This window comes from Mauremys reevesii, linkage group 7 (assembly GCF_016161935.1).
Source record: "Mauremys reevesii isolate NIE-2019 linkage group 7, ASM1616193v1, whole genome shotgun sequence".
Taxonomy (NCBI): Eukaryota; Metazoa; Chordata; order Testudines; family Geoemydidae; genus Mauremys; species Mauremys reevesii.
Window position 1 is genome coordinate 18836940 of NC_052629.1, and position 17830 is coordinate 18854769.

General features: G+C 39.6%; 1 protein-coding gene across 1 annotated transcript in view; it reads left to right on the forward strand.

Moving 5' to 3' along the window:
* Positions 1-1100: 1100 nt before the first annotated feature.
* The window catches only part of DMBT1 (deleted in malignant brain tumors 1), a 50596-nt gene continuing 33866 nt past the window's right edge, over positions 1101-17830 (forward strand). The window contains 12 exon segments of the mRNA XM_039547239.1: positions 1101-1215; positions 7314-7394; positions 8502-8519; positions 9043-9351; positions 9868-9897; positions 12687-12767; positions 13570-13587; positions 14108-14416; positions 15076-15105; positions 15606-15644; positions 15866-16177; positions 17430-17462. Coding sequence (XP_039403173.1) covers positions 1137-1215; positions 7314-7394; positions 8502-8519; positions 9043-9351; positions 9868-9897; positions 12687-12767; positions 13570-13587; positions 14108-14416; positions 15076-15105; positions 15606-15644; positions 15866-16177; positions 17430-17462 — 1339 coding nt within the window. The 5' untranslated portion in view covers positions 1101-1136.

Sequence of the window (17830 nt, forward strand, 5' to 3'; positions counted from 1 at the left end):
TTGAAATCCCCCACTATTATTGGGTTCTTAATTTTGATAGCCTCTCTAATTTCCCTTAGCATTTCATCATCACTATTACTGTCCTGGTCAGGTGGTCGATAATAGATCCCTACTGTTATATTTTTACTAGAGCATGAAATTTCTATCCATAGAGACTCTATGGAACCTGTGGATTCGCCTAAGATTTTTACTTCATTTGAATCTACACTTTCTTTAACATATAGTGCCACTCCTCCCCCTGCACGGCCTGTTCTGTCCTTCCGATATATTGAATGATTGTGTCCCATTGATTGGTCTCAGTCCACCAGGTTTCTGTGATGCCTATTATATCTATATCCTCCTTTATCACAAGGCACTCTAGTTCACCCATCTTATTATTTAGACTTCTGGCATTTGTGTACAAGCACTTTAAAAACTTGTCCCTGTTTATTAGCCTGCCTTTTTCTGATGTGCCAGATTCTTTTATGTGATTGTTTATCATCTGATCACATTATACTTCTCATTCCTCTGCTCCTGACTATAACCTGGAGATTCTCTATCATCAGACTCTCTAAGAGAAGTCTGTGTCATCTCCTAGTTTAAAAACTGCTCTACAACCTTTTAATGTTTAGTGCCAGCAGTCTGGTTCCACTTTGGTTTAGGTGGAGCCCATCTCTCCTGTATAGGCTCCTCCCATCCCAGAAGTTTCCCCAGTTCCTAATGAACGTGAACCCCTCCTCTCTACACCATCGTCTCATCCACGCATTGAGACTCTGCAGCTCTGCCTGCCTACCTGGCCCGGAACTGGGAGCATTTCTGAAAATGCCACCATAGAGGTCCTGGATTTCAGTCTCTTCCCTAGCAGCCTAAATTTGGCTTCCAGGACATCTCTCCTACCCTTCCCTATGTCATTGGTAGTCTATCTAGATGCCTGCACCAGGCAGGCAAGTCACCATACGGTTCTCCCGGTCATCACAGACCCAGCTATCTACATTTCTAATAATCGAATCTCCCATTACTAACACCTGCCTTTTCCTAGAAAGAACCATCTCTCTCCCCAATCTTCTTCCTTTCTGCTGAGATGTTCTTTGCTTTTTTACAGAGAGCTAGAAACGCCAACCCTTTTTATAGCTGTTGCCACCACTGTTACTATTGTGATGTCAGGAGAAAGGAAATCTTGTTCTACAAGATTGACTGAATGGGACTTGAAGGCAATTGAAGGAGTTGATCATTTAGGTTTGTTGATTCCTTAGGTCAGACAAGTCATGGGATTAATTAATCCTTGTCCTTTATCTTACTTCAATAGGAATGGTAACCATGGCAGCACACACAGAATCTAGTAAGTCCCATCTCACCCTTGTTTCAGTAATATTCTTCTTTACTTATTGGATTCTATATTCTGGTGGCCAAATCCTATATGGATCACATGGAATGCGATAGTTTATGCTCCTTTTTATTGGCTTCCCTGGGACTATAGTTCCATTTTCTAAAGGGCATCTCTTTGGCTTGAACAAACTCTTGAATCCCATCATTTAATTATATTATCTTTGTCTTGCCTTCCTGAATCCTTTTTGCTTCAGGCGTGTTCATGCCTGCTGTAACTCAGTTACAGTGTGGTGTGCTAAAACTAACACAGCCTCCATACTGAGTTAGAGTATTTTAATGTCTTCAGTTTTGATTTTAGGGACTTTTAGATGAGCTTTCTCCATTTTAATTTTTTTTTTAACTCCCCCTTTCAAAATTTTAATTCTACAGTGCACATTTCTTTTTCTGAGAATGTTGAACTTGTTTATATTGTAGTAATTATTACATGGTAATAGGACAGCTAAAGGCAGGGGCGGCTCCAGGCACCAGCACGCCAAGCATGTGCCTGGGGCGGCAAGCCGCGGGGGGCGCTCTGCCGGTCGCCACGAGGGCGGCAGGCAGGTTGCCTTCGGCGGCATGCCTGCAGAGGGTCCGCTGGTCCCGCGGCTTCGGCGGACCTCCCGCAGGCGTGCCGCCGAATCTGCGGGACCGGGGACCTCCCACAGGCAAGCCGCCGAAGGCAGCCTGCCTGCCGTGCTTGGGGCAGGAAAATACCTAGAGCCGCCCCTGGCAGGGCAGCAGCTGGGACCTTGGTATGCAGGTGGCAGCTGAGACCCCTTTCCTTAGCAGACTGGGGAAGTTGGGTGGCATGAGGGGCAGAGTAAGCAGGGGCCGTGCTGTACATGGGGGTGGTCCAGGCTAATTTGTCCCTCGCGGGGCACCCCCCCAGGGATGGCTCTCGTGGCAGAAATGAAGATGTTTGCGCGCCAGAACCACACTGTAGCCAGTGTAGCAGCGTTAAGGTGCCTCAGTAATTGTCATTCTCTCTGGAGTGCTGTTTTGCTTCAGTGAGATGTGAGCAAATCTTCATTTTCTAGTGTGTTGGTTGTTAGCATTCTCTCTGTTATTTTTATTACAACTTTTGTACACAAGTTCAATGGATAAGTGGCTGAAAAAGGAAAGTGTAAAGACACAAGAATCAGCTAGTGTTTCCTCAAGCCCACACTGTGGAAAATCTAAGTTTAATGACCATGATGGTCCTGGAAAGTCACTTACAAAGAAAAGAGAAGAAAAAATGACGATTATATAAAATATGGCTTTATATGCATTGGTGATCAAGAACATCCAAAACCACTGTGTCTGATTTGAGGTGATGGTCTAGCACAGTGTTTCCCAAACTTGGGACGCCACTTGTGTAGGGAAAGCCCCTGGTGGGCCGGGCCAGTTTGTTTACCTGCCACGGCCGCAGGCACGGCTAATAGGTGCCTGTATAAGAAATAGGTACCTGCGGGAGGTCCAGAAGACGCGGGACCAGCGGACCCTCTGCAGGCACACCTGCGGGAGGTCCACCAAAGCCGCGGGACCAGCGGACCTCCCACAGGCAAGCCACCGAAGGCACCCTGCCTGCCGCCCCCGCGGCGCCGGCAGAGCGCCCCCCGTGGCTTGCTGCCCCAAGCACGCGCTTGGCATGCTGGGGCCTGGAGCTGCCCCTGCCTGAGGAGTACTTGTTACAGTACTTATTACAGTTTTAATACCCACACCAAAGGAGATAAAACTTTTCAGTGCCTAACATGAAGACCAATACTTTCAAAACATTACATTGTTTCTTTTTCAGCAAGAAAAAAACGTAAGAGATTGCATCTAACCGCTCCTTTGTTTAAATTCTTAGTAGTTGCAGCACAACTTCTTGTATAGCAGTATTATATAAGTGCATTTAAACACTGAAGTACAGATTACCGAGATGTGCAGTTCAACATATAGAATCTATTCTGCCAGGTACTGAGCAGTCTGGCTTTGGTCCGGCAAAACATTTAAGCACAAGTAGTCTCACCAGCTGCAATGGCATTACTTTATGGGCATACATTTAAGCCTGTGCTTAAGTGCTTTGCTGAATTAGAGCCAGATTGCTCAGCATCTAGCAGGATCAAGTCTGTAATTTACAAGGAAAAGTATAAATCTTGAGTTACCTGTTTCTGGAGGCGCTGTTAGTCCAGAACCTGTTGATGCAGAAATATCAGACATTTTAGACATGGAACATTCCTATTGGATGAGTCTTTCATTGAGGATGTCATGTTTCAAATCAACAGAGCAGAAGCAAAAAAGTTTACAAAAAAGTAATTACATTAATCCTTAGGATAACCATCAGGTAATAAAATTCTGCTTCCTGTGACTCAAACTAAATCCCATTAAAGTTAATGGAGTAATAACCCTTGACTTTAAGGGAGGTCGGATTGGGCCATATTAACCCAGATGATTAAACTCCTGACCTACACATACCCTAGATGGTTCATGATATTACTCACCAGTATAATCTACATCAGTGGTTCCCAAATTTAACCATCCGCAAACCCCTTTTACTAAATTGTGAAATCTCATGAACCCCCTCCTAAAAATGAATAATTCCAGGGATTTCAGTTTAAATTTCCTCAGTATGATGGATGCACTTGCTTTGCTCTGCAAAGAGGGGGAGGGATAGCTCAGTGAACATAAGAACATAAGAACGGCCGTACCGGGTCAGACCAAAGGTCCATCTAGCCCAGTATCTGTCTACCGACAGTGGCCAATGCCAGGTGCCCCAGAGGGAGTGAACCTAACAGGCAATGATCAAGTGATCTCTCTCCTGCTATCCATCTTCATCCTCTGATGAACAGAGGCTAGGGACACCATTCTTACCCATCCTAGCTAATAGCCATTTATGGACTTAGCCACCATGAATTTATCCAGTCCCCTTTTAAACATTGCTATAGTCCTAGCCTTCACAACCTCCTCAGGTAAGGAGTTCCACAAGTTGACTGTGTGCTGCGTGAAGAAGAACTTCCTTTTATTTGTTTTAAACCTGCTGCCTATTAATTTCATTTGGTGACCCCTAGTTCTTGTATTATGGGAATAAGTAAATAACTTTTCCTTATCCACTTTCTCGACATCACTCATGATTTTATATACCTCTATCATATCCCCCCTTCGTCTTCTCTTTTCCAAGCTGAAGAGTCCTAGTCTCTTTAATCTTTCCTCATATGGGACCCTCTCTAACCCCCTAATCATTTTAGTTGCCCTTTTCTGAACCTTTTCTAGTGCTAGAATATCTTTTTTTGAGGTGAGGAGACCACATCTGTACACAGTATTCGAGATGTGGGCGTACCATGTATTTATATAAGGGCAATAATATAATGTCCTTATATAATGGTTTGAGCATTGGCCTGCTAAACCCAGGGTTGTGAGTTCAATCTTTGAGGGGGCCACTTAGGGATCTGGGGCAAAAATTGGTCCTGCTAGTGAAGGCAGGGGGCTGGACTCGATGACCTTTCAAGGTCCCTTCCAGTTCTAGGAGATTGGTATATCTCCAATTATTACCTTTAGCTCTTGGAAGTCCAGAACCACTGGAGAAAGATAAAGTCTCAGGTGTGGTTTGGCATCAAGTCTGTTTCTGTGTTTGGTTTTCAGATGTGCATACGAGGAAAATGCTTTCTCGCATCAGTATGGTAACAAAACTGTAGTAGCTTTTTCTGCCAGAAGTACTTGTTTCTTAAGCTCAGCCAAAAGTTGATCAATGACAGATTTCTGAAACTCCTTTTCAGTTTGTAATTACATGAGATCTCAATCAATTTCTCTTTTTCCTCAGTGATCAATATGTGCATTGAGAAAGTGGTATCATCAAAAGGGTTGCGAATCCAGTCATTATTGCCTGACATAGCTGGAAAGTATTCCCTGAAAGTTGTGCCAAGTCCTTTTAGGTGTGCAGTTATATTGGTTTTAGTGCACTGATCCAACTGAAGTTTATGTTTTGCCAAGAAGTCATGAAGATTAACACTCAGTTTGATTGTTTTCCAAACAACTTTCCCAGAACTGCAACTTCTTTATCATGGATTCAACTCACTCTTACACATCTAAAACGGTTATATTGAGGCCTTGAAGAGATAATTTTAGGCCAATAATTCTTGAGAAAATATCTGCTAAATAAGCTAGGCTCTGGAGCAAGGTGGAAAGGGTGGCTGTTGAAAAAACTAGGATTTCCGTTCTAAGCTCAAACAAGCGCACAAGGATTTTGCCCCGTGAGAGCCATCTAACTTCCGTATGGGTCAACAGACAATTGTGTATACTACCCGTTTCTTCACAAAGTACGTGAAATATTCTGGAATTTGTTGGCCGTGATTTTATGAAATTCACCATTTTCACTGCATTGTCCAGCACTTCCCTCAGGCATGTGTTTTGTTGTGAGGGCTTGTCTATGGATACTGCAGACTTTTGATGCAACCTTTTTTCTTTGAGCTACAAATCCACTATACTTCCCCATCATTGATGTGGCCCCATCAGTGCAAACGTCTAGACAATGAGACCATCCTATTTCCTTTTCTTGAGAATAGGCATTAGCCAGATTGAAGATATCTTCTCCAGTTGTGCATTCTTCCAATGGCCAGCAAAACAACAAGTCTTCTTCAACCATACCTTCATTCACATAACATACAAACAGTAGCAAAATAGCTAGATTAGCTACATCAGTTGATTCATCCAACTGTATAGCATAATATGGACCATTTTTCACTCTATGTATAATTGTAGTCTCTACATTATTTGACATGTCATTAATTCTTTGTGACAACGTATTATTGGACAAAGGTACCGTGTCAATCCTTTTTGCAACCTTTTCTCCGACCATGCAATGAACTACCTTTTTTATACATGGACCAATCAAACTCTCTGCTATGGTATGGGCTTCTGATGCTTTTGCTACTCGGTAGCTCACACGGTATGACGCTTCAAGTGCATTTTCATTGTCAGTACTTGCTTTGGATATAAAACTGGTAATGTCACTTTGTCTGGCACGTAAATATCTTGCAATGCTGGCTACAACAGTGCCGTGCGAACGCCTGTTCTTACTTTCAGGTGACATTGTAAATAAGAAGGGGGCAGCATTATCTCCTGAAAATGTAAACCAACGTGTTTGTCTGAGCAATTGGCTGAACAAGAAGTAGGACTGAGTGGACTTGTAGGCACTAAAGTTGTACATTGTTTTATTTTTGAATGCAGGTTTTTTGTACATAATTCTACATTTGTAAATTCAACTTTCATGGTAAAGAGATTGCACAACAGTACTTGTGAACTATAAAGGAAATGAATCCTTTGTGTGGCAGTGCCCTTATTGGTAAGCTATGTTCACAAGTGCAATCACAATGAAGATGCTAGTGTAAGATGATCAGATACTTTCTTTGCATATTGTCTCAATGTTGTCATTCATGGGGTCATTTTGCAGCTTAAAGATGAGTCTGCTTGAGTGTCATGATTATAACATGATGAAATGAAAAAATACCTGCACGGTGTTGACTCCATGTTCTCTCTGACTGAAGGGATGTCTCTGGCACAGTGGATCCTGGGGTCTCTCTTTGGATCTATTAAAATGTCAATTTAAAATAATGTTTAGGCCACATACCAATTTATATCAACTGAGGATAACTCCACTCAAGCCAATGGATCTACCCTAATTTACAGCAGCAAAGCACTGGCAGTGTGTGTTTCCTTGGCTCTTTGGGACATTCAGCAAATTACCCAATTGTAAATAAAAAGAATAAATACTGAATAAAAACAAAAACATACAAAAATTCCCAAACTATATTCCCATGTCATTTTGTGCTAAAGGAAAGAAGAAAATATTTTTTGCATCAATAATCATAAAAACAAAAGGTTTCTAAGAAAGTAATTTAAAATATTGCAATAGTAATACAAACATTTGTGTATATTAAGCAATAAAATAATCGATTCTTGTGTCCTTATTAAAAAATTCTCTATTTTTGTCTTTGTCTTTTTTTCCTCAAAAGAGAGCCCTACACCCACTTATGAAACTACTACAACCACTCCTGAGACCACTACAACTACGACGCCAGAGCCAACCACCACTTGTAAGCCCTATTTTATCTTTGCTTTACTAATATTGTATTTATTTTATATTGTACCCACCTACTGAAAATATAGAATAAAATTTTACAATTTAATGAAATGAAATCACTAGCATGATGACTGGATGATGGAGCTAGGCTGTTCTCAGTGGTGGCAGATGTGACAGAAGTAATAGTCTCAAGTCGCAGTGTGGGAGGTCTAGATTGGCTATTAGGAAAAACTATTTCACTAGGAAGGTGGTGAAGTACTGGAATGGGTTGGTGGAATCTGTATCTTTAGAGATTTTTAAGGCCATGCTTGACAAAGCCCTGGCTGGGATGATTGAATTGGGATTGGTCCTGCTTTGAGAAGGGGGTTGGACTAGATGACCTCCTGAGGTCTCTTCCAACCCTAATCTTCTATGATTCTATGACTGCAGATGACAAAGCATATGAATAATAACTGTGGGTAATGTGAGCTTTGGAAGATTGTATCATAGGAATAAAAACTGATCAGTGCTTTTGATGAATGCAGTGAATGAAGAAGGCAGTGGATGTAATATATCTGGACTCAGATGTAAGACACATTGGTCACTATATCAGAAACATTCCTTGGACACTTTAGTTAGTATTGGCTTGGACCTAAGTATTGTCACCTGGATTACAATAGAAAGATGAATGCTTAAAGAAGCACTGTGATGTGCAGCAATGTATCAACTTTAGTTGTAGCAACGAGAGAATTTTCTCAGGGACTGATGCCAGAGAAGGGTTTCGGAGGGGGCTGGGAATATCTATGGGAGTCTGGAGTCAGAGGTGCTCTGATGTGCTACTGTAACCGTGGAGGCAGCAGCACTTCATGGGAGGGAATGTAATCACAGAACAGCCAGCTCCTCTGACACCTTGCCATAAACCTCCCTTCCTGCAGGGGTACAGGGAGCACCATGAGCAGAGTTTTGGGGCACACACAGTGTGGACCCCATATGAAGTTTTTAGTGCCAGACAATATTGTATGTTGGAAAAATTTTATGCTTTTTGGACAAGTTACTGCAGTTATACAGGAAAAAAGAAAAAGCTTTCTAGAAGCCTAAGTATTTTGTACTAATAAAATTTGTGTTATGTGCTTTTTTTCAGTTCAAATAATGACTGATGGTGAGTCTGTCTATAGACAGTATTGTTTACATTTGTACTGATTTTAATTTCCAGTGTTGTGCATTTAGCTAACAACTTTCTGTCTTGTGACTTGGAAAATGACAATACCCTGTGAATTTAATTATGATTGTAATGAAATTTGAAATTGAAGCCCTGGAAACGTGAAGTGAGTTTCATGCTTGGGAGAGATAGTTCAGAGTGTTGGAGCCCAAAGTCTCCTATTCATTCACAGAAAACACACAGCACAAGCCGTGGCTATGCGGGGCGATCTTCCTCATTTGGTGAGACTTCTCATGTGAGGCACATTGACCACTGAGTCGTTGGCCTCTCTGCTGAGACAATCATGTCAACTTTGATAGGGCTATGGCCAGCCAGGAGCTAAAGGAGAATGACTAGCTTCTCAATACATGGCATTGCTTGACAATATGGGACAAATTTTAATTGGTAACTGAGAAGTATTAAAACATCTCCATGTGAAAATGAACAAATAGTCTAGCAATCAATTGATTTGTGTCTTTCACAGATCTGGTGCTAGGCCTTGCAAATGGGCCAAACAGCTGTGCAGGCCGTGTTGAAATCTTTCACTTTGGAGGCTGGGTAAAAGTTTGTGGTGATTTGTGGGACATGAACGACGCACGAGTTGTGTGCAGGCAACTGGGCTGTGGCGAGCCTGTTGCTGCTCTGAGGAATAGCTATTTTGGTGAAGGCTGGGCAAGTCCTTGGATGACTAATGTGAGCTGCACTGGTTCTGAAAACTTTTTGTGGTTTTGCCCTTATGAACACCCACGCTATTCATGTGGTGTTTATGGAGATGCCGGCGTCATATGTGCAGGTATGTATTGTCTTTTATTGCATATCTGTAGCTTTTATACTCAGCAAATCAGCTTTGTGTTTGTTGTAAAATAGAATAAGGATTGTATTTTAAAATGTTTTACTTTACACTTTTTCTTTCAGTGTATGTCACATTCTTAGCTAAAATATATTTTAAGTTTGTAAACCATACTTTAAGGGAAAGTTCATTAGGTGTTGATGTAGATTCTAGCAGTGAGTGATATCATGAACCATCTAGGGTGTATGTAGGTCAGGAGTTTTATCAGCTGGGTTAGTATGGTCCCAATCCAACATACCTCAAGGTCAAGGGATATGTCTCCATTAACTTCAGTGGGATTTAGTTTGAGTCACGGGAAGCAGAATTTTATTACGTGATGGTTATCCTAAGGATTAATGTAATTACTTTTTTGTAAACATGGTGTTTCATGCTTCTGCTCTGTTGATTTGAAACATGACATCCTCAATGAAAGACCCATCCAATAGGAATGTCCCATGTCTGATATTTCTGCATCAACAGGTTCTGGACTAACAGCGCCTCCAGAAACAGGTAACTCAAGATTTATACTTTTCCTTGTAAATTACGGACTTGATCCCGCTAGATGCTGAGCAATCTGGCTCTAATTCAGCAAAGCACTTAAGCACAGGCTTAAATGTATGCCCATAAGTAGTGCCATTGCAGCTGGTGAGACTATTTGTGCTTAAATGTTTTGCTGGACCAAAGCCAGACTGCTCAGTACCTGGCAGAATAGATTCTATATGTTGAACTGCACATCTCGGTAATCTGTACTTCAGTGTTTAAATGCACTTATATAATACTGCTAAACAAGAAGTTGTGCTGCTACTAATAAGAATTTAAACAAAGGAGCTGTTAGATTTAACACTGTAATAAGTACTGTAACAAGTACTTCTGTGGCACCACTTTGAATATATTTATCTCTGTAATAATGTTTAGTCCAGATCCTCACCCCATTTGAATTGGTGTCGCTGATCCAAGTCAATGTGTCTACACCATTGTACACTAGCAGGGGATCTGGCTCTGCGAGGTTCCTTGACCATTTGGGAGATTCATCAAATTACCCGGTATTAAATAGGTGAACAATTTAGAAGACAGCTTTAAACTATAATAATTGATCAAAGAAAAGGAAACAAACAAATACAAATTCCTTCACTATATACTAGGGCTGATTAATTAATTAGTTAATTCACTCAATTAACTCAAAAAAATTAATCACAATTAAAAAATGAATGGTGATTAATCACAGTTTTAATCTCACTGTTACATTTCAATGGTTATTCTATTGTTTATTAAATATTTTTGGATGTTTTTCTACATTTTCAAATATATTGACTTCAGTTACAACACAGAATACAAAGTGTACAATTCTCACTTTATATTCTTACTTTTGATTACAAATATTTGCACTGTAAAAATGACAAACAAAAGAAATAGTATTTTTCAATCCACCTCATCCAAGTTCTGTAGTGCAATCTCTTTATCGTGAAATTGCAATTTACAAATGTAGATTTTTTTTTTGTTACATAACGGCACCCAAAGACAAAATGGTGTAAAACTTTAGAGCCTACAAGTCCACTCAGTTCGAATTCTTTTTCAGCCAATCACTAAGACAGACAAGTTTGTTTACATTTATGGGAGATTATGTTGCCCACTTCTTATTTACAATGTCATCTGACAGTGAGAATAGGCATTCACATGGCACTTTTGTAGCTGGCACTGCAAGGTATTTATATGCCAGATATGCTAAATATTCATATGCCCCTTCATGCTTCGTCCACCATTCCAGAGGACATGCTTCCATGCTGATTATGCTCATTAAAAAATTAATGAGTTAATTAAATTTGTGACACAATTCTCCCCCAAGGAGTTCAGTGCCTCCTGCTCTGTTTTACCCCCATTCTGCCATATATTTCATGTTATAGCAGTCTTGGATGATGACCCAGCATGTTGTTCATTTTAAGAATATTTTCACTGCAGATTTCACAAAACGCAGGAAGGTACCAATGTGAGATTTCTAAGGATAGATATAGTACCCAACCCAAGGTTTAAGAATCTGAAGTGCCTTCCAAAATCTGAGAGGGACGAGGTGTGGAGCATGCTTTCAGAAGTCTTAAAAGAGCAACACTCCGATACGGAATCTACAGAACCTGAACCACCAAAAAAGAAAATCAGTCTTCTCTGCTGGTGGCATCTGACTCAGATGATGAAAATGAACATGCATTGGTGCACACTGTTTTGAATAGTTATCAAGCAGAACCTGTCATCAGCATGGACGCATATCCTCTGACTGGTTGTTGAAGCATGAAGGGACATATGAATCTTTAGCGCATCTGGCACGTAAATATCTTGCGACGCCGGCTACAACAGTGCCGTGCGAACACCTGTTCTTACTTTCAGGTGACATTGTAAATAACAAGCGGGCAGCATTAACTCCTGCAAATGTAAACAAACTTGTTTGTCTGAGCGATTGACTGAACAAGAAGTAGAACTGAGTGGTCTTGAAGGCTGTAAAGTTGTACATTGTTTTATTTTTGAATGCAGGTTTTTTGTACATAATTCTGCATTTGTAAATTCAACTTCTATTGTAAAGAGATTGCACAACAGTATTTGTGAACTATAAAGGAAATGAATCCTTTGTGTGGCAGTCCCCTTATTGGTATGAAAGGTTCACAAGTGCAATCACAATGAAGATGCTAGTGTAAGATGATCAGATACTTTCTTTGCATATTGTCTCAATGTTGTCATTCATGGGGTCATTTTGCAGCTTAAAGATGAGTTTGCTTGAGTGTCATGATTATAACATGATGAAATGAAAAAATACCTGCACGGTGTTGACTCCATGTTCTCTCTGACTGAAGGGATGTCTCTGGCACAGTGGATCCTGGGGTCTCTCTTTGGATCTATTAAAATGTCAATTTAAAATAATGTTTAGGCCACATACCAATTTATATCAACTGAGGATAACTCCACTCAAGCCAATGGATCTACACTAATTTACAGCAGCAAAGCACTGACACTGTGTGTTTCCTTGGCTCTTTGGGACATTCAGCAAATTACCCAATTGTAAATAAAAAGAATAAATACTGAATAAAAACAAAAACATACAAAAATTCCCAAACTATATTCCCATGTCATTTTGTGCTAAAGGAAAGAAGAAAATATTTTTTGCATCAATAATCATAAAAACAAAAGGTTTCTAAGAAAGTAATTTAAAATATCACAATAGCAATACAAAAAATTGTATATATTAAGCAATAAAATAATCCATTCTTGTGTTCTTATTAAAAAAATCTCTATTTTTGTCTTTGTTTTCTCAAAAGAGAGCCCTACACCCACTTATGAAACTACTACAACCATTCCTGAGACCACTACAACTACGACGCCAGAGACAACCACCATTTGTAAGCCCTATTTTATTTTTGCTTTACTAATATTGTATCTATTTTATATTGTACTCACCTACTGAAAATATAGAATAGAATTTTACAGTTTAACAATCATATTCACTGAAATGAAATCACTAACATGATGGCTGATGAAGACAAAGCATATGAATAATAACTGTGTGCAAGACGAGCTTTGGAAGAAATCATCAAAGGCAAAAAATTGATCAGTGTTTTTGATGAACATAGTGAATGAAGAAGGCAGTGGATGTAATATTTCTGGTCTCTGATGTAAGACATCTGGTCGCTATATCAGAAACATTCCTTGGACGCTTTAGTTAGTGTTGGCTTGGACCTAAGTATTATCACATGGATTCAAAATAGAAAGATGAATGCTTAAGGAAGTACTATGATATGCAAGCAATGCACCAACTCTGATTGTAATGACCAGAGAGTTTTCAGAGGGGGTTGGGGATATCTACAGGGGTCTGAAGTCAGAGCTGCTCTGATATGTTGCCACAACACTGGAGGCAGCAGCTCTTCCATGGGAGAGAATGTAGTCATAGATCAACCAACCCCTCTCACAGCTTGGCATAAACCTCCCCTTCTGCAGGAGTATGGGGAGCACCATGGGTGGAGTTTTGTTGCGCACACAGTGTGGACCCCATATGAAGTTCTTTCTAGTGCCAAACGTTGGATGTTAAAAAAAAAAAAATGCTTTCTGAACAAGTTAGTGCATTTATACAGGAAAAAAGAAAAAGCGTTCTAGAAAACTAAGTATTTTCTGCTAATATACTTTGTGTTCTGTGCTTTTTTTCAGTTGATACTGTGGGTGATGGTGAGTCTGTCTATATATACAGTACTATTTATATTTATACTGATTTTAATTTACAATGTTATGCATTTAGCTAACAAATTTCTGTGTTCTGGCTTGGAAAATGACAATGCCCTGTGAATTTAAGAATGATTGCAATTAAATTGAAGCCCTGGAAATGTGAAGTGAGTTTCATGCTTGGGAAAGGTAGTTCGGAGGGCTGGAACCCGAAGTTTCCTATTCATTCACAGAAAAAACACAGCACAAGCCACAAGCTACGCGGGGTGACCTTCCTCTTTTGGTGAGACTTCTCGTGTGAGGCACATTGTCCACTGAGTCCTTGGCCTTTCTGTTGAGACAATCACGTCAACTAGGATAGTGCTATGACCAACCAAGAGCTAAAGGAGGATGACTAGCTGCTCAATAAATGGCATTGCATTGCCAATATGAGTCAAATTTTAATTGGTAACTGACAAATATTAAAATATCTACCTGTGAAAATGGACAAATAGTCTAGCAATTAATTGTTTTGTGTCTTTCACAGCGCTGTTGCTGGAACTTGTAAATGGGTCAAACCGCTGTGCAGGTCGTGTTGAAATCCTTCACTTTGGACGCTGGGTAAAAGTTTGTGGTGATTTGTGGGACATGAACGATGCACGAGTTGTGTGCCGGCAGCTGGGCTGTGGTGAGCCTGTTGCTGCTCTGAGAATTAGCTATTTTGGTGAAGGTTCGACAGATCCTTGGCTGACTAAAGTGAGCTGTACTGGCTCTGAAGACATGTTATGGCATTGCCCTTATGAAAATTGGCCGAATACATGTGGTTTCTATGGAGACGCTGGTGTCATATGTTCAGGTATATATTCTTTTTTCTTCTAACTCCGTAGCTTTCATACTAAGCTAACGAGCTTTGTGATTACTGTAAAATAGACTAAGGATTATGTTTTTAAGTTCTTTGCTTTACATTTTGTTTTATCATGACAGTAAAATGTCACATTCCTCACTAACATACACCTTAAATATATTAACCATACTTTAATGAAAAGTGCATTAGCTGTTGATGTAGATGATGCTGGTGAGTGATATAGACTTTAGGGTCAGAAGGGACCATCCTGATCATCTAGTCTGGCCTCCTCGACATGACAGGCCACAGAACCTCACCCACCCACTCCTGCAATAGGCTCATAATCTCTGGCTGAGTTACTGAAAACTTCAAATCTTGATTTAAAGACTTCAAGTTATAGATATCCACCATTTATGCCAGTCTTTTTAGGACATGTGTAGGTCAGGAGTCTTATCAACTTGGTCCATACGGGCCAATCCAACCTCCATTTAACTTTAGTGGGAGTTGGTTTAAGCCTAGTAGAAGCATAATTTTATTATATTTGAATATTATTCTAATACTTAACATGATTACATTTTTGCAAACATGCTGTTTCAAACTTCTGCTCTGTTCTGAAAAATGCCATCCTCAATGAAAGACCCATTAAATATTTCATGTTTCTACACTAACAGATTCTGGAATGGCCCCACCTACAGAAACAGGTAACTCAAGATTAATACTTTATGACAAACATTCCTTTCCTGCAAGGTACTCTGGCCCCAATCCATCAAAGTAGTGTGCTGCTACTAGTAAGAATTTGGATGACTTCACTTCACGTCTCTTCATCCACAAATATTTAATACATTTAAATTGGTATTCTATTGTTTAACAGTGCTATTAAAAGTGCGACAAATCACAATGCAATTTTTTAATCGCAATTAATTGTTTTTGAATTAATCATGTGAGTTAACTGCAATTAATCAATGGTCCTATATAAAAGTCCTAAATATTATTGTTGTATGTTGACATATAATATTTGTCTTTAAATTGTTCAGGAGGTTTTCTTAAATTGCCAATGTGCATCCAGAGGCTGGAATTTAGAGAATATTTCGCTGTTCCTCTGCTCTTGCATATCATTGGCTATTTCTATTGCAAATTAATGTTCATCCCCGTTGTCATTATCATAAATGTCTTCTCTAATTGTTCCTTTGTCTCATTGCAGCAAGCACTCTGTTTCCTCCAGTGGGAACCACACCAAGTGGTAAGCGCTGTCTCGCCCTTGATTTACTAAGATTTATTATTTTGCTGTGGCATTCAACGTCATACTGATCCAGATGTGTGACCTGATCTGGACATGTAATCCCCAGAAGGGGTCCAATGTGGTTTCGTATGTGGGTCAGATTGACCCCCGTTGTCACAGTGTTACCAAGAGGGAAAGAACTAACTAATGTGCTAATAATAATTTCCTTGCATCTATTTTAGGGCTGGCATTGAGACTGGTGAATTCATTTAGCAGATGTGAAGGTCGTGTTGAAGTCTATTACGCAGGATCCTGGGGGACAGTGTGTGATGATTCTTGGGATCTCAATGACGCAAATGTTGTGTGCCGGCAGCTTGGATGTGGATATGGTGTTGCAGCAAAGACCAATGCCTATTATGGTCAAGGCTCAGGAAAAATTGTTCTGGATGATGTGAGTTGCAGAGGATGGGAATACAGTCTATGGGACTGTCCTCATTCAGGATGGCTCTCTCATAACTGTGGTCACTCTGAAGATGCGGGTGTCATCTGCTCAGGTAAATACCAAGAGTTTGCACGTGACTTGAAGGTCAATGACTGGCACAGAATATGCTTTTCACCAAGTCTAAGATGTTTTTGAAAGTCACATTTCAAAAGTTTCAATATATGAAATACAGTTTCTGGAACTGAATCCTATACTAAAAGGGCCACCTTCCTACTTCCTCAAACATTAGTTCCATGCTTCAGCCAGCCAGCCAGTTAGTTCCCTGGTGAATGTGATTTTGCTAGCATAGAATAAAGATTTACAAGAACAACAAAAAAGGGAGGGCGTGGGGTAGCACCCAAAGATGGCCAAGTAATGATGATATTAGTCTGAAGTTCCAAATGGTACCATCTGTCAACCAGAGTTAGTTTTCTGTTCTGGTAATCTCACTTCCTTTCAAAATACTGCAGTGGTGATAGGGCATGGAAATGGGATGTGGGAAACCTAGATTTTATTCATGATTCTGCCTTGCCACTTAGCTTCTTTATACCTCATTCACCTAAAAAGTAAAATAGGGATAATGAGACATACACAACTTCATGAAGCACTTAGAGATCCAAAGATGAAAGACCTATTTCAGTTTCAGCCGTAATCTTTTGCCATGGAGAAAGGTAAATTTTTCTGGGATTTTTTTCATTGAGCTCAGTCGGTGTCAAACACATTTTATGATGACCCTTAACAAGATATTACAAACACGATGTCTTCAAAGTTTTGCTCTACTTGTTTTCAGACATAACATCCTCCAGGAAAGTCGTGCAGCTTCAAATGTCATTTCCCTTTAAAATGTTATGAATACATCCAAGCTAATACCACATTTTATTTCATTCATTAGCAATTTCAAAAAATAATTTCTGGTTTGGATCAAAAACCAAATATTTGAAAATTTCAGTAAATCACAAAGTTGAGAAAAGTTTCAGCTAATTCAAAACATTTTTATATGAACAAAATTGTAACGTTTTGGTTTGATTTCAGCTAGTTTTCCAGACTTGTTTTTTTTTAAAAGGAAATTTTGAAATGAAAAGTAATTTCAAACTAAATAAATGAAATATTTCTTTGACATTTTCAAAAGCAAATATTCTTAGTGGGGTGTTTGAAATTGTAATATAATTGAACAATGAGTTGAAACTAGCATGAATTGTGCAACATTTTGGTGTTGCCGAATCTGCAATTTTGATGAAAAAAGTTTTGGCCTAAAAATTTTGCCCAGCTCTACGGCACTAATAAATTCTAAATCTGTTAATATAATTTCTTATGTTTCTCCCTAGCTGCTGCTGGATATCCAACTTCTCCATCAACGGGTAACTCATCACTTACATGTTGTCCACCTTACATAAATGTTTAATATGCTGAAATGCACATGTATAGGATCATCACTGAATTTTATTCTAGACAGAGCTGGTAGTGCCACTTATAGTTGAGGTTGATTGACACTTTCCATAATAAGACCCAAATTTTAGTTGCTTATTACTTTGCCAAATTTCAACCGTTAAAGCTCAAATCTATTTGTCCCAGAGACTGATGTATTTTGGGAAGTTTCAGCTAAAACATTTCAGCTGTTACAAAAATGAGAGTAGGGAAAACATGTTCCCCCCCCCCCCGAGATTAAAAAAATTCTTCCAACTGTTTCAAGAGATATGGTGGCTGTATGATTGGGTGTGGGGATTTG